At 35.1% G+C, this 25,999-nt stretch overlaps 1 protein-coding gene across 15 annotated transcripts in view; it reads left to right on the top strand.

Annotated features, from left to right (window-relative positions):
* ADGB (androglobin) overlaps positions 1-25,999 on the top strand; it is a 199,920-nt gene that overhangs the window by 21,662 nt on the left and 152,259 nt on the right. For 7 of the 15 annotated variants that reach the window (XM_072643645.1, XM_072643646.1, XM_072643647.1 and 4 more), the window contains exons 3-7: positions 495-587; positions 3,069-3,140; positions 4,573-4,767; positions 21,945-22,084; positions 23,485-23,571. In XM_072643645.1, the coding sequence (XP_072499746.1) occupies positions 495-587; positions 3,069-3,140; positions 4,573-4,767; positions 21,945-22,084; positions 23,485-23,571 (587 nt within the window). Of the gene's footprint in view, positions 1-38; positions 160-494; positions 588-3,068; positions 3,141-4,572; positions 4,768-21,944; positions 22,085-23,484; positions 23,572-25,999 lie in introns of all 15 variants that reach the window. The other 8 variants (XM_072643649.1, XM_072643657.1, XM_072643659.1 and 5 more) reach the window with 5 other exon arrangements.

Genomic DNA, 25,999 nt, shown 5'->3' on the forward strand with positions numbered 1-25,999 from the left:
GTGACTCTGGGCAAGTCACGTAACTCTGTTTGCCTCAGTTTTCCATCTGTAAGATGAGCTGGAGAAGAAAATGGTAAATCACTTCAGTATCTTTGCCAAGAAAACCCCAAATGGAGTTATGAAGAGTTGGACATGACTGAACAACAGGAAGTACAAATAGTAAGTGACTGGGAGGTTTTTAACCTATGTCTTCTGGCTTCCCTTTGTTGACAAGAATAGAACATGACAGGAAATAGAAAATTTATAAAAATCAGTAATTTAAATATTTGTCCTTAAATTTTTATTATCTATGTACTATTGATAATATATTATTATATATAGTCAGTTAAAAAACTCAGTTTGCTTAGTAATTGTTTATTTATAATTTTTGAAACATCTCTTAGCTAGTCTTTGGATAATTTATTTTGCCCATCAAGAGAAAGTTTCCTTTTTCAATAGTTGTTAATAACTTTTTGATTCCCTAATATGCACCTTTACCTTTTTACCTATAATAGCATTTATTTGATGACCCTGAAGGGAAGATTGAAATACCGCCATCACTAAAAGTTTTTTCATGGAAACGTCCCCAGGAAGTTTTGATAAACAAGGTACAAAGCTTTGCTTTAATAACCAATAAAGTGCATTGATCAATAACTTGAATACTGTATTAAAAGTATAGATATAATAATAATAGTGATTATAGCTTCTATATATATGTGTATATATGTATATACATAGCTCTTTAAGATTTGCAACATGCATTGCAAATATTGATTCATTTGATTCTCACAATAGCCATGGGAAGTAGATGCTGTTATTATCCCCATTTTATATATGTGAAAACCGAGGCAGAAAGTGGTTAATTGACTTGCTCAGGGTCACACAGCTAGTAAGTGTCTCAGGTTAGATTTGAACTTAAGTCTTTCTAACTCCAGACCCAGTGCTCTCTCCACTGTGATACCTAGCTGCCTCTAAATACACAAACTCTTGCTTTATAATGATAAAAAAATACATATTTTCCTCCAATATTCATGAAGAATAAATAATCCACATATTTATTATTTCTTGACATATAGCTTAATTTTTTATTTCACTTTATTGCTCTTATGTCTTTCCTTTACCTCAACTCCACGAGACAGTTTCAATTTTAGTTATATTCTTGAGGAAGTTTTTATGTTGATATAGTAGCCTGAGGAGATGCCAGAGTGTTTGATGGACAGCATTTTTCATTGCTACTTCTCAGGAGGACTTTCATTGTAACTCCAAGGTCACTTTACATCTTGCTTGTTTTATATTTTTTCCAGTGCTTATTAGAATTAGCTCTTTGTTGTGTTGCAGTTCTCTAAGTCCCAGTTTGAATGCACCAGTTTCACTATGCATAATGATAGAGTACTGATTTATTTGGTTGTAGCAGGATTGCATGTTTTCCCCCATTTAATAATTTCATGTTATTGTACATGTTATATACTTAGAAAATCAGAAAACTAAGAGGTCATGAGGGGCGGCTAGATGGTACAGTGGATAGAGTGCTGGACTTGAAGTCAAGAAGATTCAACTTTGTAAGTTCAGATCTGGCTTCAGACACTTACTACCTGTGTGACCCTGGGCAAGTCACTTAACCCTTTGCCTCAGGTTCCTCATCTGTAAAATGAGTTGGAGAAGGAAATGGCAAACCACTCCAGTATTTGCCAGGAAAATCCCAACTGGGGGCATGGAGAGTTGGACAGGGATAAAAAATGACATAATAACAATCACAGCAAAGAAGTTATGTGACTAATCAAGGTGAAATGGTAGTTTTAGAGCTTTCCTCTGATTTGTAGTCCTTTTTAGCACCTGTAAAATATTATTTCTTATGTAACAAAAAATTTGAACAGGGTGAAGTTGCAGTTTGTTTCTTATGTGACCCATGTATCTATTGGGCTTTCATTCTCTAAGATAATATAAAATCTCAGATGGTTTCTCATAAATTCTCTTTGGCTCATGCCTTTTCCAAGGTTTCCCTTGGGAATATCATGCTTTATATCTTTACTTAAAAGAACTCTGAACTTCACATTAAGCATTCACACTAATAATATAAATGTATAATGTTTAGATCAGATTTTATTTAGCCTGTCAAAAATTTAAAAATAGAGTCTCTTGATGTAAAGGTTCTCCTTTCTTTAATTAACCAATCAACACATATTTATGATGTGTCTGCTACGTACCATTGACCACCATCTCTTCTTCTCTCTTGGTTTCATGAAACTCCTCTCTAGTACATGACACACTTGTCTGGTAACTTCTTCAGTAACTTCTGATTAGGTAACCCCTAATCATGAGTTTACCCCAAAGCTCTGTCCAGGCTTGCCTGCTTGCCTTCCTATATACTTGCTTTCTTGGTGACCTCGTTTAACTCTTAAAAATTCAGTTATCATTTCTGTGCAAGTGACTTACAGATCTATATAACCAGCCTTAGTCTTTCTCCTGAACTCCACTCCTCTTCCATGAATTGACCAGTGTGAATCTTCAGCTCAACACGGTAGAACAAAACTCATTATTTTTCCCTAAAACTCACAATCCTTTCCAGTTATTCAGTTGCTTTGAAGGACATCCTTCCTAGTCCATTATCCAGATGTGAATCTGTTGATTGACTGTTTAAAAGTAAGTGGAAGTTAGTTTGTTAGCAATATGTCATAATTAATATTATCAACTTCTTTTGGGAACTTTGGGTGGGTCTAGATCTGTGTGTTTTTTGATATAGGCCGCTACTACTGGTGGAGATGAGAGAGTATTGGGCACTAAGAGATTATTCAAAATGTCCAGCGTCATATAGCTAGTGTATCAGAGTATGTGAACACAGTTCTTCCTGACTTAAATGTTAGTCTTCTGTCCACTATTGTAATTTACTTCTCTTTTCATTATAGCTGAAAAAAGAGGAAATTCCTAGATATCAGATTTTTAGTGAACAAAACACAATTCAGGAGACTTATTAAATAGTTTTTTGTATTTTAGGTGATAATTTATGATTGTTATTTTTGTAACATTCTGATAACTGTAACTTTTGTTGATTTTATAATGTTAAATAATCTAATTGTTTTTTCTCCTTTCAGACTCCTGTAGTAGTGAAAGATGAAACTTCATTTGACTTATTTACAGGAAGTGGACATATAATCTGCAGTGAGGTATGTGTAGAGGAGAAGTGAGCCCTATTCTTAAGTGAACTGGACTAGTTTTATAGTTGGAAGCCAGATTACAGAGAACTAAAAAATAAGTGAGAGGACAGGAAGCAGAGACAATAAATATAGATAACATTTCCTAGAAATTTGACAGAAAAGGGAGAAGAGACAGGACAATAGCTTCAGAGAATTGAATGGTAAATTGAAATTTTTTTTTTTATAAGGCTAAAAATTCAAGTTCATGTGTTTGTTCCACTAGTGAGTTTTATGGAAGTACCAGCTACATTTTAAAGTGATCTTATTCATATAGGTTCTTACCAACAAAGAGAGTCCACTAAGAAAATAAGTAGATGATTTATTATCATCCAGCATCAACACTGAAAAAGCACACTTAGCTTTTGTCCTACTGATGATGTACAATGGCATCATTTTTATATCTGAAACAAAACACTCAATTTGTATTAAACATCCCAGTGGTCTTGTGTTATTCTGTCATATTATTTGGTCCAAGACACTTTTCAAATTACCTAACTATAAAGGAAAAATAAGTCTGATATCTAAAATTTAACTTCCTCAAGAAAAAAATTATTATATCATCATATTTGTCTATATATATTTGTCTTCCAAAATCAAATAGTGGGAAATGTTAGTGTCTTTCAGCTAATTAATAAGTATCAGTGCCTGTAAAAACATGTATATTTGCAAAAGTAGGTAAAACAAGCCTAGTGTTTAAATTGTGCTACTAGACTTCTTTATGAAAATTATTTCATAATTTAATATATTATAAAGAAATTAAATATTACTATTTCAATGAGCATTCAATCTAGTTTTTCCTAAGTTGTAATATTCTAAAATTATTATAGCTTCAGATTTTTCTATACATATGTCTTCCAAAATAAAATAATGTTATTATTATATTATACATAACAGTGCATATTACATATGTACTCTCTGAGTTTTCATACTGCCTTTGTCTTTGTCTTTATCTTTTTCTAATTTTTAATTTCACCTTATTATATACCATTATTGCCCCTCTTATTTTACCTTTTCAGGTGCATGATATATTTTGAAACAACCTCCTGCTCTTAATTGTAATACACATGTCCTCATAATACATAAATATAATATATTATCATTATATATTATTTTTTTCTAAATTTTAATTTTCTAAATACATTTCAAATGTGTATATAAAATTGCAATTTTAGAAAAATAGCGTTTTATTTTGGGAGACAGATGTATAGACAAATCTGAAGCTATAACAATTTTTCTTAATTACATTTTAGAAAAATAATAGATCATATTATAATAATATAGTAATTATTTTTCTAAATTCATGTCAGTATTTAGGAAATTAAAATTCAGGAAAAATAGTATTTTTTAATTTAGTAGCATTTTAATTTAAAAGTAACTAATAGCAGATTTTTTTTGTCTTTAGCTGATGAGGTGGATTATCAGTGAGATACATTCAGTGTGGAAGATACATAATGAAAATATTATAAGCCATCCAATAGATCCTCCTATTCTAAACTGGAAACCCTGGGAACATATATATTCTCTATGCAAGGCAGTGAAAGGGCATATGCCTTTGTATAATAGTTATGGAAAATATATTGTGAAACTTTATTGGATGGTAAGTTCACATGCATTAAAATACTTCTAAAAAATATTGTCAACAAGACCATTGGTGCAACTTGTGTCATTTCACAGAGTAGCAGTTGTGTCAATTTTACTATAATATATACCATTTTTACTCTTCTTGTTTTTGTGAATTTTCAGTTGCGTTACTCTTAATTTTAATTTAGTTATAGCTTTCCTATTATCTGTGATTTCTATAAGCAACATATGAATGGGATTTATATCTTAATTTTATCCTTTTTTAGAGGAAAATTTGGATCATTGTTGTAATTGTTACAAGCAATGCATTTGATTTGTTTTCTTTCATATTCTTATTTTTGGTAAAAGGAGTAGAACTTATACTAATCTTGTGTAGCTATTTCAACTCTTAAAATAGCAAATAAAATTGGTTGTATTTCCATTTTTAAACTGTTGATATTTTCCTGAACTTTAACTGTTTTGGGAGTTGTAAGATTCTTTCTTCTTTTCCTTCTTCATTTTTGTTGTTGTTTTTTTTTTGTATGTGTGTGGCTATGGATTTCTTTTTAGTATTCTTTTATTCTTCTGTATTAATCATTAAAATATCTGTTTTTATCTCCAAACTTCAGTTTTATTATTTCAATTTGTCAGATAGAATTTTACAAATTGTCCATGTATCTACATAATAAATTCTAACAGAAGGTAATAACACATTTTTGTTAGTCATTTATGGCTGTCAGTTTTAGACATTCTTTCCCTCTGCTTATAGGGATCTTCTTAGTTGTGGGTTTTTATTTATAAATTCTGCCATGTCTTGTTTATCTCGGAAGTGAATTAATCTTAATTAATATTAATATTGATCAAATAATATTTTCTTTTTTAAAATTTATTTATTTTTAGTTTTCAACATTCATTTCCACAAGATTTTGAGATCCAAATTTTGTCCCCATCTCTCTCCTCCCCCTACCCAAGAGACCATGAATTCTGATTACCCCTTCCCCCAATTTGCCCTCCCTTCTATCACACCCCTCCCTTCCCTTATCCCCATCCTCTCTCTTTTCTTGTAGGGCAAGATAGATTTCTGTACCCCATTACCTGTATTTCTTATTTCTCAGTTACATGCAAAAACAATGCTCAACATTTGTTCCTAAAACTTTAAGTACTGACTTCTCTCCCTTCCTCTCCCCACCCATCTCCACTGAGAAGGCAAGCAATTCAATATAGGGTATACATGTGTAGTTATGCAAAAGACTTCCATAATAGTCACGTTGTGAAAGACTAACTATATTTCCCTCCATCTTATCCTGCCCTCCCATTTATTCTATTCTCTTTTGACCTTGACTCTCCCTAAAAGTGTTTACTTCTAATTACTTTCTCCTCCCATTTGACCTTCCTTCTATCATCTCCCCCACCTCACATCCCCTTCTCTCCTCCTTTCATGTAGTGTAAGATAGATTTTCCTACCAAACTGAGTGAGCATGTTATTCCCTCCTTAAGCCAAATGTGAAGAGAGTAAGCTTCACTTTTTCCCTCTCACCTCCCCCCTTCCTCCCTCCATTGAAAAAGCTTTTTCTGGCCTCTTTTATGAGAGATTTGCCCCATTCCATTTCTCCCTTTCTCCTCCCAATATGTTCCTCTCTCACCCCTTAATTTTATATTTTTAGATACCATCTCTTCCTACTCAACTCACCTTGTGCCCTCTTTATATATGTATATAATCCCTCCAACTACCCAAATACTGAGAAAAGTCTCAAGAGTTACAAATATTATCTTTCCATGTAGGAATGTAAACAGTAACTTTAGTAAATCCCTTATGATTTCTCTTTCCTGTTTACCTTTCCATGCTTCTCTTGATTGTTGTGTTTGAAAGTCAAATTTTCTATTTAGCTGTGCTCTTTTCATCAAGAGTGCTTGAAAGTCCTCTATTTCTCCTGAGAGACCATTTTTTCCCCTGAAGTATGCTCAGTTTTTCTGGATAGGTGACTCTTGGTTTTAATCCTAGTTCCTTTGACTTCTGGAATATCATATTCCAAGCCCTCTGATCCCTTAATGTAGAAGCTGCTAGATCTTGTGTTATCTTGATTGTATTTCCACAGTACTCGAATTGTTTCTTTCTTGCTGCTTGCCATATTTTCTCCTTGACCTGGGAGCTCTGTAATTTGGCTACAGTATTCCTAGGAGTTTTTCTTTTCAACTTTCTTCCAGGAAGTGATTGGTGGATTCTTTCAATATTTATTTTACACTCTGGTTTTAGAATATCAGGGCAGTTTTCCTTGATAATCTCATGAAAGATTATATCTAGGCTCTTTCTTTGATCATGGCTTTCAAGTTGTCCCATAATTTTTAAATTGTCTCTCCTGGATCTATTTTCCAGGTCAATTGTTCTTTCCAATGAGATATTTCACATTGTTTTCTGTTTTTACATTCTTTTGATTTTGTTTTGTAATCATAAAGTCATTAGCCTCCATCTGCTCCATTCTGATGTCATATTTAACATTAGATTCTGAGTTAGTCCTAAGTTCCTGGCTTCCACATTTTCCGGTGAAGGGTTAGGTGTCAAGGGTTTCTCTTTCTTCTGCACTTGACAAAAAGGGAGTGAAACTGGGCTGGGTAACACAGTTGGGAGTCCCAGCAGTTTGAAATCCTGGGATATGTACTGATATTGAAGGGTGGGGCTTGAAGGCACAATTCTCTTCACCTTTGATTGCTGTGAGACAATTGTGTGGGATTTTGCTCAAGTGGCATAAATGAAGGCAGGGGTGATTTTTCTCTCCTCACACCTATCTACCTTGACATGATAGCAGTAGGGTTATAGGGTTTTGATCAGACTCTGGAACCAGTAATGAGGAAGCCTGAGGACTTAGCTTAGGCTTGTGATTGGTATGGAATTTAGACACCAGTACTGCCATCTCCCTCATCACTGAGATGAGCTCAGGCCACTTTAAAGTGGAAGATTGTATCAGTTAAGAAAGGATCACAGGCCTTCTTCCTCTAATCCAATAGAGGTTGGACAGGAAGGGATGAATGGAGATGCTAAGGAGTTCAGTGCATTCAGTCTAGTTCAGTTTTGGCTCTAGGGTTACCAGACTGAGCAAGCTGTAAAGACAACTTATGATTCTGTTGATTTTTCTTTTTTCCGTGTTTTATATTCTCATTTCTTCCTTTCTTATTCTTTGGGTGTATGTTTAGTACCTTTCATGACTAGTGAAGAGGTCTTGAAAGTAACTTTCTTCCCTGGGTTTCTTACTGTTTAGCCATATTTTTTCCAAAGAGCTTTACAAATATGCCCCCATTTAATCCACAAAGGAGGTACTCTTATTATCCCCATTTTACAGATGAGACAATTGTGGTTGAGGGCCATAGATTTAAGTTTGAAAGGGACTGTAGAATAAACTTTATTATAAGGCAGAACATGTATCTGAACTCAAGTCCTCTGACTAAATCCAGCACTTTTCCTACTGTACCTTTGCTTTTTACCTATGTAGACAAAAACAGAACCAATGGGAATGGATGAAATCATCTAGACAATCACAGAATTTCACAGCTGGAAGGCACATCAGTGACTGTCTAGGGCAACTTACCTGAAAAGGAATTACCACTACAGCATATCCAACAAGTAGTCATCAACTATTTACTTGAATACTTCTAGTGAGAGGGAACCTACTACTTTTAAGGACAATCCATTCCATTTTGGAGTAGCTGTAATTGTTAGGAAGTTTCCCACCCTTCATATTAAATCTAAATTTACCCCTTTATCACATCTAACCATTGCTTGAAGTTCCGTCTTCTGGAATCAAATAGAATAAATGTTATTCTGAGGAAACAATACAAAAGAATTATTAACTCTTCAGTTTTGGAATCTATTCTTCTCTCCATGTAGCCCGAGACTGCGTTAGGTTTTTTAGAGGCCATATAATGCTTCTAATATTTAGCTGAACCTCTTGGAATTTTTTTTCAGATAAACTGTGGTCTTTACATGTCTTCCCAATATTGTTTATATGAAGATAATTTTTTGAATGCAAGCATAACACTTTATGTCTATACTTATTGAATTTTACCTTACTAGATTTGGCTCACTGCTTAATCTTTTAGCAAAATCTTTTTGGATGCTGGCTTACTATCTCATTTAATGTGTTAGCTATATCTCCTAGCATTGTGTTATCTACAGATTTGATAAGAATGCTATGTATTCCTTTATCTAAGTCATTGATAAAAGTAATATTTAACACAAGGGCAAGCAAAGATCCTTGGGACACTCTACTGGAGATGTCCTTCCAAGGTGACATAGAATCAGGAGATTGGAATTGTCAGTGTGATTAGTTTGGGCATTTAGGTTGGAGAGCTTCTTCCCTGAGGTCTAGTTGAACTCTGGTTCTAGTTCCATTGCTTTGTGATATTAGTGGTGGTGGAAGTTAGGGAATTTTCATGCCCTGAAAATATAGCACACATGGAATATGCACTCATCTCTTGCTTTAGCTTAGTATGTGAGTCCTTGATCCTAAACAAGACCCTGGCCTTGGGAGGCTTCATGTCTGGATATTTTGTAGTTTTGGTGGACTAAAGTATGAGGTACTGTTGGATTTGGTGAAGCCAACTGGATTAGGTATGGCATTAACTAGTATGGCATTAACTCTCAGATGAGGAGGACTCCAGATTCAGTTCTGAAGAAGAGATAGGGTTAGAGTCCCAGCTTGTTAATGGGATATAAAATGGATGTATAGTCTCTGGGGAAGGAGCCCTGGTATCAGTGGTGTACTAGCCTCTCACCCTTTTAGTTTCCAAACAGGGTGTGTAGTTTGATGACATAGGATAGAATACAACAAAGCCTATACAACAAGCCAATGTAGTACAGAATAGGGATTGCTGCCTCTGAAGTCAGAGGTTCAGACATTTATCACCTATGTGTCCTTAGGAAAGTCACTTCTGTTCACTCGAACCTAGTTTCCAAATCTGGAAGATGAAGGGTATAAGCTCTGAGATTTCTCCTAGTTGTGATCCTATGACAAATGCCACCAGGTTCCAGGATTTGGGGACTCCAAACCCAGTCACTGAAGGGCCTCAAACATTTGAGTAGTGACAGGTTATGCTTCCAAACCAGAGTGAGGGACCCCATTTTTTGTTATCTCTTTTGGTCACTTGTAAATACACTGCTGCATGGTTTTTATGAAGCTGAAATGAGCTACTTTAAGAAATGGAATAAAAAGAAAGATGTATCTCCCAACCATAATTCCTTTCTTCCCCTCTGCTATAGCTTAAACTTCAGTAGACAGTGTCATTCCAGAGTGATAAAACATCTGATACAGAGCTTCTTTTTTAGGTAGAATTAGGTAAACACAGGGCAGCTAGATGGCACAGTGAATATAGTGCTAGGCCTGAAGTCATGAAGATTCTTCTTCTCAGATGCTTATTGGCTGTGTGATCCTGAACTAGTCACTTAACCTTATTTGCCTTAGTTACTCATCTGTATAATGAGCTGGAGAAGTAAATGGCAAACCATTCCTGTGTCTTTGCCAAGAATACCTCAGATGGAGTCAGGAAGAGTCAGGAAGTTCAGAAAGAACTGAAAAACGACTGAACAGCAACAGTAAGGTGAATACAGAGCCAGTGGTTTTAAGGAGCAGCATGAAGTAGTGATTTAGCATAAGTAAAACACTCTTTGGGAATTAATAATGCAATTTTCTATTAAACTCCTCCCTGGAATTCACTTCTCAGTGGCTTCTCCCTCTCATTGGATGTCTCACATGAAAACCTCCATTTAAGGAGAACTCCTAGGTCAGCCATATCTTCATTTCTCACCAGGCTGTCCTTGAGAGTTTTCTACCAGGCCCCTGAACCCACTGTCTTCATTTCTTCCCCCAACCCTTTTAAAGCTCTTTTTATGTATTGTCTTCTTTCATTAGGATGTAAGCTCCGTGAGGGTGGGGGCCATTTTAATTTTAGCTTGAATTTGTATTCCCATCACTTAGCACATTGTCTCCCATATAATAATGGTTTAATATATGTTCACTGCCTGACTGACAATTGACTGTCACTGAGAAAGTTATTCTTCTAGAACAGGTGTCAAAACATGCCACATGTGGTCCACCACACTCCTGAGTGCAGCCTGAAATAGATTAAAATGTAAGTGGTAAAATCAATAAAAATAAAACAAGATGTATACAACATTATATTTTAAAACTAAATCAACATATGGCTCACAGGGGTCTTTGTATATGATTTTGTCCCCACACACTTGCTTCCCCATTTCTCTTTGAGTTTGACAGCACTGTTCTAAAGAATAAAATAATGCTTATTTACCTGCATGTTTTCTCTTCTTATAGTGGATATTTGATTATTAAAATGGGGGAAGGCATGAGGATATTGATGTTGCTATTCTCAGATCAAATTAAAGAGATGTAGCTATAGAATGGAGCCCAAGTTTACCCCTAAAGAACTTGTGAGGATTTAAGAGCAGTTAAAGACATAATAATAGAGCTTAAAACACTTGCTTCAACTTTTAGCATGCAGGGTTTTTACCTTTTCCCCCCAAATGTTCTGACAAAGCTGTTGACAAGTGGGAGTATATAGAATGATGTGAAGAAAAACATCTTACATGTTTTTTCCTCAGAAACTTTGCAGGTTGGAAGACACATATATACAAAAAGTGGAAAAAAAGTGTAAGTAAACACTATAGTGTTTGCGGAGTGGGGAACCTTGATTGCTGGGGCTGAGATTTGGCCTTTAGCTTGATTTACTTGGACTTTCCTAACTATTGCTGCTGCAGAAGTGAAACTGAGCTACACTAATTGTCCTGTTGAAAGAATAGCTTCTCTAGGATTGAAACCTCTGAAGAGCTATGAATAGTTATTAATATAATAATCCACATTTCAAGTCAACATAGAGAATAGGACACAATACTCTGGGCCCCTTTGGGAAGAACCAGAATGTCCTTTGACTTTTCAAACCTACTTGAACTTCTGTGATTTCAACATATCCTTCCTCCCTCTCATTGCTTCCTTCTTTTTTTCCATTTACTATTTCTTCTCCTTGTGATTTTTCTCCTCATATATCTCTGTCCTTCCTAAAATTGTCAGATTTGGATATGTGATCCTGTGGTTTGTAGGAGGTCTTTCTGGCCTGGATGATCCTTGAAAGACTACTCCCATGATCTTTAGACTATCTTTCAAGGATTTCGCAGACCATTTATTTTACTTGTTTCACATGTCTCAATGGTCCTGAGCTCCTTTGAATCTCTCCTTTCATCCTAGCTCCCTACACCAGAAAAACCCAATTTACCTCCAGAGGTTTCTTCCTGGACTTCAAGCTTTCTTACACTCACCTGACTTCCATTTCTTTCTATAGATTTCAGTGACACCAATCATTAGAAGGTCTTTCTTACCTTTGATCTATTCTTTCCCATTTGTTTTTCCTGATGCATGATATGGTGATTTTGCTTTTAATCTCTCTATCATATTAGACTGATATTTGGGTACAAATATCCTATAGTGCCATAAAACTTAAGACATACAATGAGCCTTCCTGAACTAGTATGGGTGTCCACCAGGCTAATATCTTTTCTCTTGTTCAAATCAGTACCTTCTCTTGCTGGCTTGCCACCAAATTCCTATTTCATGGATGATTCAGACTCCCAACTTAATGGTAAAATTGAGATAGATATCCTCTGAAACTAATGAACATTGCAATCCTCTCCCCTAATTAGAAGCCCTGAATTCTCAGAATGACTTCTCACATATAATCCTTTTCATCTTTAATCTATTCCTCATAGTGCTAGCAGATTGAACTTGGGGGTCTTTGGTTTGCATATACTGTCCTACTCGGTTAAGGTCTTGGTTAGTTGACAGTACATACAATATTATTTACCCATACCCCCCCATTTCTATAAGTTAGAGAATTAATTTTGAGAGGCCTAGCTGGTTACTATAATTGTGCAGCATTTAGTTTTAGGTTTTGTTTTTTTCCTTTATATTAATTTACATATTATTGTAGGGATTATTTTCTTTATTAAGCTTACTCTGTAGTAGTTACATTTTCCCCTGCTTCTCTAAATTTTTCATAATCATTTTCTACAGTGAAGTAATATTCCACAATTTGTTTAGCCATTTCCTTACTAGTAGAATCTATGTCACTGTCCATTTCTTTGCTACCATAAGAAGTGCTGCTATTAATATTTCCAGAATTATTGGACCAATTTACGATCCCAATAGTAATGGATTAGTGTTCCTACCTTTCCACACCCTGCCCAGTATTAACTATTTTCATCTTTTGTCATCTCTGTCAATTTACTGGGTGTGAGTTGAGACCTGAGAGTTCTTTTGATTTTCATTTCTCTTATTTTTATTCATTTGGATCAATTTTTCCTGTGATTTTTAATAGTTTGTAATTCTTTTGACACCTATATGTTCATTTTCTTTGACCATATAACCATTGGGTAATGACTCTTAGTCAAAGCCAATCTTTTTAGCATGATTTTACAGAAGAATCATAAGAACACAAAGCGCAGTGGAAAGACTTACGGTCTGAGTAGAATACAGCCAACAAGAAGTGGTATAAGGATGTGTAATCAAGGCTACGTATGACTAGAAAAGGAGATGGATCAATAGTCAGTGAGTGATAACAAATGGGTAGCCTAAGTGTTGTACTGGTCTCTTTGAAATATTTAAAAAGCTAGAGGAAGGTCTCCAACTGATTGACTAAGTAATATTGATTGGAGGAAATATACAAAAATTGTACAGAGTGAGAAGTGTCTTGTAATCTGTCCTGGTTAAAGGAATATTCACATACTGATAAGATTATGAATCCATTTAGTATATTTTAAATGAGACATACCCTGTGTTACCATATTCTATTCATGAGTTACATTCTATTAATGCAATGATATCTATGAGATAATATTTAATAATAGTGATAAATTAATAAATAAAGTAGTTTTCCTACTAGAGGAAAGCAGAACTATGTGGGAGCAGCATGTTGTACGTATTTCTATTGTCCTGACTGCTGGAGTTATACTGAGGTTGCTTGAAGTGAGCTTATGGGGGATGTTTATATCCTAATATTTATCTATAAAAGGTTGTTTTATGCACCTGTACAATAGTAGAGCATTAAAAAAGAATGTTTTAAAAGAACATAAAAATGAAAGAATAATAGCAGGATAGTGACTTGTTCCAGGACTGTTTCTATCTGAACACCGTAAAAAATGAGATTAATGAGATGAGATAACAATAAGAAATTTTAAAATAGGTAGTAGAGATGACAACACTGATTAAAATAATGTAATCCAGAAGTTAAACCAAAATCAGTTTTGGAAAATCAGTTGCCATAATTGGGAGAGCAAAAGTTCTTTCCTCAGAAGAAGCTTTCATCAGAAAGAATGTTAGCAAACACTTCACTTATTTGCTAAATGCAGAGAGATGACTGCCAAAGGCAGTGGAAGGTAAGAATGTAAACATTTAATAATATTACAAAGAAGGATAATGGACATTTATGAGAGAATATTTCATAAAGAATAGAAGAGTGGAAGGTAAAACAGTTTAAAGGAATCTTGATAACATATCCAACTTAATTAAGCAAAATCACTCCAAGGGCTTTCAAGGATTTAAATGGAAAGAGGGTTGCAAGTAATAAAAACTGAAAAAAAATTAAAGCTTTTTAATGCACTTTTCTATATTAAGGGCAATGGAGACACCATACTTGGACCCTACCATCAAAATCCTAGATATTCTTATAGAGAAGTTAAAAATAATACTAAAGAAACTAGAGATGGGAAAAATATACAGAGAAAACCAAGTCTATATAAAAGGGACCTGTATTGAAAGGAATACTGTTGTGAGGATATTGAGGGTCTTATATACAAGGTATCTGAAGGAAAGAAAGATAGGTGTAGAAACAATCTTAGACCTTTTAATACTGAAAGGTGATTGATAGAGCATCAGTCATTAACTTCCTGCCTAGTCTTCCATTGTGAAAAAAAAATTGTGATGCTTGCTTACACACAATTGAAGGCATTTTCGGTAAGTATGTTTTTAGAGAACAAATAAATTATTTATTTTTTCTAATTAAGAAAACCACTTGATTTCATAGTACAAAACAAAACATCACCTTAAAATCTGTTTTTTGTTTTTTAACATGAAGGTGACAATGGCTATTTGTGTGCGTGTGTGCGTGTGTGTGTGTGTGTGTGTACTGTACACACATACAGGGAACATGGATGGATTATAACTGCATTGTTAGGGGGAAGCTCTAACTATCAGAGGTTCACTTGAGTATTAATTAAAATAGATTACACTTATCAAGTGCTTTTTGATTTTCATAGCACTTTACCTCCATTATATCATTTAAACCTCACAACAACGCTTGTGAAGTATGTCCTCCAGGCATTATTATCCTAATTTTATAAAGAAAGAAACTGACAAGGCTGTCAGTGATTTGCCCAGATTTGAACCTAGGCAGCATGATAATCGTGGGTAGTATGTTGGATATGGAGTCAGGAAGACTGAATTCAAATTCATCTTCTGACACTATTAGCTTTGTTCTCATAGGTAAATCACAGTCTCTATAGGTCTTAGTTTCTTCCTCTACAAATTAAAAGTATTAGACTAGATCACCTGTAAAATTCCTTCCAGCTCTAAATTTATTATCCTTTGATCCTGTGAATTCTTCTGTTCAAAGTTCAGGATTGTTACCACTATGTTACCATACTTATTCATTTCTGTGGTATCTGAGTTAGTGGTTGAATGGGCAAGTTCCTCCCCCCTCCCCCACTTTATGTATCTATAGAAAAATTAGATTTATTTGAAGTCTAGGATGACAAGCACCTTATGATTTTCCCTGGATGAGATTTTATATAGAGATTCACCAGAAGTCTTGCTTAATCAGTGTCTCTTAAAGTTATCATAATGCTCTTAAAGTTACTAAAAGGAGATAGTATAGTGAAAGCTATTCCTTCTACGACTATAGAAGACGAGATTCAAGGCTGGACATAGAGCCTTTTATTGGCATATTGGGAGGGATTGTTCTTTTGCTGCTTGTTAGGGAACTGTCAGCTATTAAGAGATTTTGGGTAGCCTATTAATATTAAACTGGTCCATCAGTGCATATATTTTGGATAAACACCACAGATGGACAGTGAACTGGGTCCACAGTTAAATAGAGTGAAATGGGAAAGCTAGATTGCATTTAGACAATTATGCAATTTTTTGGATAACTCCAAGCTTCTTCCTGAAGCTAAAATCCATCTTTTTAACATTAGTATTCTTATGAGACTCTATAGCAACAAGTCAGGAATACTGTAAATTCTGAAGAATCAAAATTAAGTCACCCAAAAGGCACTGAAGTAGTCTATAGGTTTTATGAATGGACTGGGATTTGCCACCAGTGGTGACTTAATTAGAAGAATTAGCCTAGTTTCTTCCAAGATGCAAATGGATTAAAAGGAATCAGGCTGTCTATCTAGTAAGAATAAAAAGTAGCAGTTGGATACCCAAATGATTACATATAATAAAAACCTAAAGGAAAGCATGTTGAATAATTCTGTTGTGGAGGGCTTATGGCAAGATATGAGCAAAAGTTGAACAGAACAAGAAAGCATGAATTAGTTGTGATTTTTGCCATGGTGGGGTTACCTACATTGATGAGATCATAGGGTCCACAGATTCCCAAGTGGTCAATGAATAAATTTCAGGGGTGCCATGAATTTGGATGGAAAAATTTAAATAGATTTACTAACTACCAACTGCAAGATACTACTTCCTTCAAATATGAATTTATTTATTCGATTTATTTGTTTTTAGTTTTCAACATTCATTTCCACAAAATTTTGAGTTTCAGTTTTCTCCCCATTACTCCCCTTCCCCGCTCCAAAACCTTGTACATTCTGGTTACGCCTTCCCCCAATCTACCCTGTCTTCTATCACACCCCTCCCTTATCCCCATTTTCTCTCCTTTCCTGTAGGGCAAGATAGATTTCTATACCCCATTACCTGCATTTCTTATTTCCCAGTTATATGCAAAAACAATTCTCAACATTTGTTCCTAAAACTTTGAGTTCTAACTTCTCTCACTTCCTCCCTCCCTACCTATCCCCACTGTGACAGCAAGCAATTCAATATAGGCTATATATGTGTAGTTTTGCTAAAGACTTCCATAGTAGTCATGTTGTGAAAGACTACCTATGTTTCCCTCCATCCTACCCTGTCCCCTCATTTATTCTGTTCTCTCTTTTGACCTTATCCCACCCCAAAAGTGTTTACTTCTAATTACCTCCCTCCTCTTATTTGCCCTCCCTTCTGTCATCCCTCCCATATACCTCACTTCTCCCCTTCTCCCCTACTTTCCTGCAATGTAAGAGATTTTCGTACCAAATTGAGTGTGCAAGTTATTCCCTCATTAAGCCAAATGTGATCAGAGTAAGCTTCACTTTTTCCCTCTCACTTTCCCCTTTTCCTCTCCATTGAAAAAGCTTTTTCTGGCCTTTTTTTATGGGAGATAATTTGCCCCATTCCATTCCTCCCTTTCTCCTCCCAATATATTCCTCTTTCACCCTTTAATTTTATTTATTTAGATATCATAAAGTTTTAAAGAGTTACAAATGTTATCTTTCTGTGTAGGAATGTAAACAGTTCAGCTTTAGTAAGTCCCTTATGATTTCTCTTCCCTGTTTACCTTTTCATGCTTCTCTTGATTCTTGTGTTTAAAAGTCAGATTTTCTAATCAGCTCTGGTCTTTTCATCAAAAATACTTGAAAATCATCTATTTCATTGAATGACCATTTTTTCCCTTGAAGTATTATACTCAGTTTTGCTGGGTAGGTGGTTCTTGGTTTTAGTCCTGGTTCCTTTGACTTCTGGAATATCATATTCCAAGCCCTTTGATCCCTTAATGTAGAGGCTGCCAGATTCAACAATCTCATGCAATACAGCTGGCTGATTGTATTTCTACAATACTTAAATTGTTTCTTTCTGTTTGCTTGCAATATTTTCTCCTTGACCTAATAACTCTGGAATTTGGCTACAATATTCCTAGGAGTTTTTCTTTTTGAATCTCTTTCAGGAAGTGATCAGTAGATTCTTTCAAAATTTATTTTACCCATTGGTTTTAGAATATCAGGGCAGTTTTCCTTGATAATTTCATGAAAGATGATGTCTAGGCTCTTTTTTTGATTATGGATTTCAGGTTGTCCCATAATTTTTAAATTGTCTCTCCTGGATCTATTTTCCAGGTCAGTTGTTTTTCCAATGAGATATTTCACATTGTCATCTGTTTTTTCATTCATTTGGTTTTGTTTTGTAATTTCTTGGTTTCTCATAAAGTCATTAGCCTCCATCTGTTCCATTCTAATTTTTAAAGAACTATTTTCTTCAGTGAGCTTTTGAACCTCTTTTTCCATTTGGCTAATTCTGCTCTTTAAAGCATTGTTTTCCTCATTGGCTTTGTGGGCCTCTTTTGCCATTTGAGTTAGTCTATTTTTAAAGGTGTTAATTTCTTCACATTTTTTTGGGTCTCCTTTAACAAGCTGTTGACTTGCTTTTCATGATTTTCTTGCATTGCTCTCATTTCTCTTCCCAATTTTTCCTCTACCTCTCTTACTTGATTTTCAAAATTCTTTTTGAGCTCTTCTGTGGCCTGAGACCATTTCATATTTATTTTGGACGTTTTAGATGCAGAATCCTTGACTTTTAAGTCTTCCTCTGATGGTATGCGTTGTTCTTCCTCATCCAAAAAGATGAAGGAAAATACCTGTTCACCAAGAAAGTAACCTTCTATAGTCTTATTTTTTCCCTTTTTGGGGCATTTTCCCAGCCAGTTAATTGACTTTTGAGTTCTTTGTCAAGGGGACCTGTAAGTTCTCAGTTTCTCCAAGGTGGCACAATCAAGGGAGAGGAGTTTATTCCTCTCCTGGCCTGTGCTCTGGTCTGTGAGCATGATTTCCTCTCCAGAACCTCGACCAGTTCCGCTATGCCAGCCAGCACTCCTCCTCACCCCAGGGCTGCCACTTAGGACTGAGATCCAGATCAGCTACTCAATTCCATCCAGTGGCTTTAGGCCAGGGCTCCAACAATGGAAGCTGCCACTGCCTGGAGCCGGGGCTGGACTGCTGCATTCTCTTCTCACCCAAGTGAAAGAGCTTTCTCACTGACCTTTGAAGCTGTCTTTGGTGTTTGTGATTTGAGGAATCTGGTACCCACAGCTTCTACTGGTGGTGTCTTGAAGCCCTCTCCAGTCCTGTCCTTGCCTTGACACGTCCTGCCTGGTGCCATAGACCTTTCCTGTCAGCCTTCCAGGCTGCCTTAGGCTGGAAATCTCACTCTGTCATTTTGTGACTTCTGCTGCTCAAGAATTTATTTAGAGTCATTTTTACAGGTATTTTATGGGCTGTGGGAGGAGAGTTTCTAGAGTTGCGTCCTTCTACTCCACCATCTTGGCTCCACCCCCAAATATGAATTTAAAAAAATATTATGAGAATGATCTATAGCCTTCACCAGCCTACCAAAGTGGTCCATGAAATAAACAAAATGGTTAAGAAATATTGAGTTTCTATTTTCTCTTGTGTTGTTTAGTTTTGGTTTGTTTTTTCTCATGGTTTCTCCCATGCGTTTTAATTCTTCTATGCAACATGACTAATGTGAAAATGTGTTTAATGAGAATGTATGTTTAGAACCCATACAAGATTGCAGACCATCTTGGGGGGGGGGGAAGAGGGAGAGGGAGAAAATTTAAGACTTATGGAAGTGATTGTTGAAAACTGAAAGCAAATAATTTAGTTAAAAAAAATTTTTAAAATTCAAGTGCCATTGGCTCAGGAAAAAAAAAAAAAGAAATATTGAGTCTCCTTACCACTAGCAGTTCTTATTCCTTTTGTCAGGGTCCCTGTGGTACTCTAGCTTCCCAGGGACATTTCCATCATGTGTGTTCTGTTGAAATTCCTTTAATATGGGAAAGAAAGCTACCTTGGTATATCCCCTCTGTATCCCTACAGCTGTGTCATATGATTGCAACGTTTCTTTTCTTTTATTTATTTATTTACTTTTTTACTCTCTTGGTCTGGACATGCCCAGTACCCTAAGGAGTGGCTTAAGATGAGTCTGTGCAGGCTCACTTCCATTCATTTCATGCACTATTTTGTATTTGTGTGCATGTTTTCTCTCTCCCCAATATTATAAACTTCTTGAGGGCTGCAGATGTCTTTTTATTTTATGTATCCCCCACAGCATTTAGTTTAATTCTTTTTAATTGTAGAACAAAATAAATGAACAAGTGTACTATGAGTAGCAGGAGTCACTGCAGAGTCATGTAAATAATATTGTATCTAGTAATTAGAAGATTTTTAATTCAAATTCTGACCTTGACACTGACAGGTGCTGGCATATTTACCAGTTAACCTCTCAAGTTAAAACATAATTTCAACACTTGCTACTCTTATGAACAGAAAATTAATGTCATCATAGAAATACTTATTTCCTACCCTGAATCTTGTTATGTAGGTATAGATGTAAATTTAAGAATGTTCATAGTATCATAAGTTTAGAGCTGGAAAGGACCTAGGAGGTCATCTTATCTATTCCCCTCATTTTATAGATGATGTAACTGAGGCATAGAGAGGTTGTAATTTATCCATTTTTAAATTAAATTCCTTTTCTTAATTGTTTGAATCTTTTTTAAATATGTAATTTATTTATTTTTCAGTTTTCAACATTGATTTCCACAAGAATTTGAATTTCAAGTTTTCTCCCCATCTCTCCCACCCCCACCCCAGGAAAGCATCCACCCCATCCTCCAGTCTGTTTTCTCTTCTGTCACCCTGCTTTCTTCCGTCCCCCTCCCTTCCATTTTTCTGTAGGGCAAAAAAGATTTCTATACCCCATTGCCTGTACATCTTACTTCCCAGTTGCATGCAAAAATAATTTTTAACATTCATTTTTAAAGCTTTAAGTTCCTTATTCTCTTCCTTCCTCCCTCTCCACCCAGCCTCATTGAGAAAGCACACCATTAGATATATGTCATTCATGTGTAGCCATGCACAACACTTCCATAACTGTTATGTTGCAAAGGACTACCCACATTTCCCTCTGTCCTGTCCTACCCTCCATTTATTCCATTCTTTCCCTTGACTTGTCCCTCCCTTTGCTTTTGTTCCTTTTCTGAATTTACTGCCCTTTCTTTCATTTCTCTCTCCTGTCCCCTTCCCCCCTGCCTTCCTTCAGGGTAAAATAGATTTCCATACCCCTTTGAATGTCTGTTATTCCCTCCTAAAATCAAATCCTATAAGTAAGGCTCAATTATTCCCTTTCATCTTTTCCACTTTCCCTCCACTGTGAAAGCTCTTTCTTACCTCTTGTATCCATTTGTTTTTGAGGTAAGATTTGAACCCCAGTAGTGCCCTATCTGATGTGCTATGCTGCCTCAAACAAATTATTTATGAATTTAGGAAACAAAAATATTAGAGCTTTACTTTATAGTAGGAGTGGCATATTTGAATCTAACAGAATGAGAAATAAGAAGTACTTGCTCAAATTTGAATTTTAAAACGAGTAAAAATAAGTATTATGCTTTGTAGGTAATACCTATACTTATCATTTAGTAGCGCAATGTTTTGGTTGTGCTCTTTGAAACCATTTTAGTTCCTGTTTTGTTTAAAAAGTTAAATGAACACAGTTGGTCCCGTAAGCAAAGGCTCTATTTTGTCATAAAATTTTCAAACTTGGCACAAAAGATTTGATCATTGTAAAATGGGATAAAACTACAAAATAGTAATGTTCTTTATGAACAAACTTATTAATAACATTATTTAAAATTCAACTATACATCTCTTTGGCTTTTTATCTTGCAACTTGATTGCACTGATGTTTGTTCCCCCTACACTCAGAACCACCCCAATCCCCCCCTACATTTTAAATATACACAAAGCAAAATGCCAGTTCCTGAGAAATTTGAAATTGTCAGCAGAGGTGATACTAGATATCATTGTCTCATTTTTCAGATGCAGGTGCTAATCAAATGATATTAATAATAGTCATAATTGGCCATTGCATTTTAATTAATGGTAGTATTTATTATTTATAACAAGAATATAAACTGCTAAAAATCTAATCTAGTAATTAATTTTGTCTGTAGTGTTACAAAATATGGTTAAAATAATTAGAAATTCTTGGTTGTATGTCTGTCATGGATGCTGACTTTTAAAATTTTCATTACATGTTTAAAATTTTTTCTTATTTTTAGGGTTGTTGGAGAAAGATAACTGTTGATGACACCTTACCATTTGATGAAGAGAATAGATTATTACTTCCAGCCACAGCTTGGGACATTGAACTTTGGCCAATGATTTTGGCAAAAGCCATCATTAAGCTCACAAATGTTGAGTATGTTGAAGGAGCAAGCTTTCAATATTTCCATAAAAACAAACCAAAAATCCTATTTTAATGGCATGCAAAGACTCTTAATTATTTCTGAAGTGATTTCAAATGATATACTCTAGCATTAGGGGCCTAGTGTGAATGTGAGCCCCATAAGGCCAGTAATTGAAGCAAATCTTCAAAGCCCAACTTGAATCCTTATAAGTAGTTTGTTTCCCTTTGAGAAGCACATTGCGAGATTTTTATTTCAAGGAGTGCTGCCAAACAATAGAATAATATAACATTCTAATTATTTGATTACCTTAGGGGAACAATCCTGCCTTTCCCAGAACTGGTACTCTTGTCAGTATCTTCTAGAACCAGATAATTCAGATATTGGCTTAATTCATCATCAAGTAAATGACTTGTAAAATTGTACTGAGACTTTGCTGCCTTACCTCTGTATGTCAAAATAATATGTAGATATCTGATAAAGAATAAGATTCCTTTTCTTTTACTTGGGAAGTGAAAACTCAGATGACATGTGACAAGTTTTACAATTATGTCAGTAGCCTGTTAACATTACATTAGTAACATTACCAATGATTTGTAATACCTTGAGGTTACATAAACTTTTTTGGGAGGAAATATGTTCTGTTCTTTAGGGATAGGGAGTAGACTTGTGATTTCATTCATATAGGGAGCTCCTTGGTGAAGATATTCTCTCTGCTAATACAGGTTGGCATCTCTATAACTTAAACACTTAGAGCGTTGCGTAGAGCATTGCATGGTTAAGGGACTTGCCCAAAGGTCACAGAACCAGTATGAGTCAGGAATAGTAGTTGAGCCCACATCTTCCTGACTTCATGGCTACTCCATGATGCCGATTATTTGTATTCCTTCATTTTTCTTCATATATATCTTCAGTTAATATTCCAATTTCCCTGAAACTGAGATGTAGTGAGATGATTTCTTTTTTCTTAATTCAAAGTAGTAAAATTTAAATATCAGTGTCATGTATGTAAAGGTTTCATTATTATGAGCATTTCAAAGTCATCTCAACAATAAATTTATTTAAGATACTGTTAAAATTTAATTTGAAATCGTGCCAAAAGAAATTTTAGCACCACTGATACTTTTTTGCTGAAGAAGAATGAAGGAGCTGGTTTCTTCCTGAAGTTCCATGAGTTTCTCACCCTCTTTTTGTGGGCCTTATATAGGATTTGGATGGTTTTATAGGACTACATCAGTTGACAAAATTGTATTTTATTTAGATTCAGTGTCTGAAGCCTATAACTATGATCGGCAATTAATATGGATATTATAAAGTTTCCTCATGTTTAAGAAAGAGTTATTTGATAATGGCTTCTTGTCCAAATTTTGATATTTTGTTAATGTGAAAAAACTTGTTGGCTTTTCTTTTCTAGCATCCACATGGCTGACCAAAGAGAATTAGGGGAATTCACAGTTCTTCATGCACTTACAGGATGGTTGCCAGAAATTATTCCTCTCCGGTAAATTTCTTTGTTAAGTTTGTAATGTATCTTTCTTGAAAGACAGTTTTGAAACAAAAGGCTTTAAGAATAAAGTTCAAGAAAGACTGTACTTTGAATAATGTCAGCTAGCCAGTTAGTCATCAAGCATTTAGTAAGTATCTACTATGTACCAGCCAAGAGCTGGATAATATTTTAAGAACTTCTAAAAATTCCTTGAGCAATTAATACAAAGGCTTCTGATTTTGTTTACTGTGATATAACTACTGAAATATTTGATTTATGAATGATAAAAATAATGATTACTCAACAAAAGAACTCTTTCCTGTTTTATTTTCATATTTAATAAACTTAATTTGCTTCAACACAGAGACCAAAAAAACCCCACCTCAGTCTTAGCTGATTATTAAATAGTTAGAATGTATAGGTACAGAAATGCTTTTGCTATGAGAAAAAAAGAAATATCAGACATTCTAAGGAATAAAGAAAAGTTTTCTCACTTAGAGAGTAGCTCTGTCAGCTACCATTAGCAGTTTTTAGGGGAAACTACTTCAGTGTTCTAAAAACTGACATAATGTGAGATAAAGTAACTAACTGGGGAAAGACAACACTTGACTGCATATATACAAATAGTGTGAGTAAAGCAAGAATAATTTTAAAAAGTAAAAATGTGTAAATGATTGAGGTTTAATGTTTTCCAGTATCTTCTTCTTCCATAGTTGTTAGAAACACTAGCAGTATTGATGGTAGTACAGTGACCAGTAATCATGAGACTAGAGTCCTAGATTTGTCTTTACTACTAATATGGTATGTGACTGAATAAGACATGACTTCTCTTTGAGCCCCATTATCCCTATGTATAAAATGATGAAGGGAAAATGGAGATAGGTGCATCTTCCTTGAGGTTTCTCCTCCACATAAGCCTTTGTTGTTTTTGTTTTAGTCTCTTGGTGTTGACTTTAATTGTATTACTTTACTCATTGTGTATGTTTTCTTGTCTCTGCTTCCTACTTTCTGCATCATTTAATAAAGGCTTTCCTTTATTTCCTTGAATTCTTCTTATTTGTTATTCCCTATGGTTAAATAATATTCATTGGTATTCCTATAGTTTTTAGCTGTTGTTGTATTATTGAGCCTATGTTTTGTTTTCTAAATTTTGTCATCTCAAATAATGCAGCTATGAACATTTTTAGGCATTTTTCCCCAAGTAGTAGGATCTCTAGATCAAAGGAAATGAACAGTTACTTTTGTTGAATAGCAATTCAGTGCTGTTTTTTGAGAACATTTGAACCAATTAATAGCTCTATAAGAAGTGAATTGGCATTTTTTCCCTCCAAAGCCCCTCTAACAATCCCATGTTTTGTCATTTTACTAATTCAGTGGGTGTTAATTCTGAGGCTTAGGTAGACTTAATTGTGGAGGATATAGGATGATAGGCTGAGAAGCTTATTTGGTATAGAGTGAGGGGTTCTAAAAGTTTATTCAGTAAAGGAGTAAAATTGTAAAAGACAGCAATAGTGGCTTATGGATGATTTAGTATTACTCAAGTCCTATACCAGCATAGTAGGCATGTATAACTCATCCTGGACTTTTGCTTCCTCTCCACTTTCCCACCCTGAGATAGGACAGGCATGTATCTCTCCTCCTAAGAAGTTTAGGTTTTATTTTGGAGGCAAGAAGGAGTCTAATGGAAGTAACATTATCACATGTGTGCATTAGGAAGATTATTTTGGCAGCTCTGTAGCACAGTGGATAGAGTGTTGATATAAGACACAGATGCTTATTTTTCTTTGAACCCCCAGTACCTTGCACAAAACCTTGCACAGAAGTGCTTAATAGATGAACTTGGATGACTGGAAGAATGGTAATATTTCCAATGGCAATAAAAAGTTTGGAGAAAAGCTTGGTTAGATTCAAAAGAATTGGATTCTTCTTTGGGTATCCTGAATTAAAGAACACCTACAACAGGCCTGCACTGTCCTTGAGGCTCTTGTATCATTAAAAGGTCCATATTACACAGTCAGTATAAAACATGAGCTCAGGGAAGCTTTATTGAGCAAATAAAATTTGAGGTAGTCCTTAAAGAATTAGTAGGATTTGACTAAGCAAAGGGAGAAGGAAACATTTCTTTCAACAGGCTGTATGTGTAGGCCTGGAGTGGGAATACACATGTACAAATAGAATAATAAAATTCTAGATTTAGAGATGGATGGGATCATTTAATCCACTCTCCTCATTTTACAGATGAGGAAACTGAAGCACAGAGAGACTAAATGACTTTCCTAAGTTATAGGTAGTAAAATTATCAAAGACAATCTTTGAATCCAGGCCTTCTGACTTCAGAGCCAGTGAGAGGAGAGTTGTCTGTCTTTACAATGTTGTTTTAACTATACTTCTTACTTAAAAATCATAGTATAACCACATAAGGGGAAGGGTTAAAAAGGAAAAA

The sequence above is a fragment of the Notamacropus eugenii genome, chromosome 2 (assembly GCF_028372415.1).
Source record: "Notamacropus eugenii isolate mMacEug1 chromosome 2, mMacEug1.pri_v2, whole genome shotgun sequence".
Lineage (NCBI taxonomy): Eukaryota > Metazoa > Chordata > Mammalia > Diprotodontia > Macropodidae > Notamacropus > Notamacropus eugenii.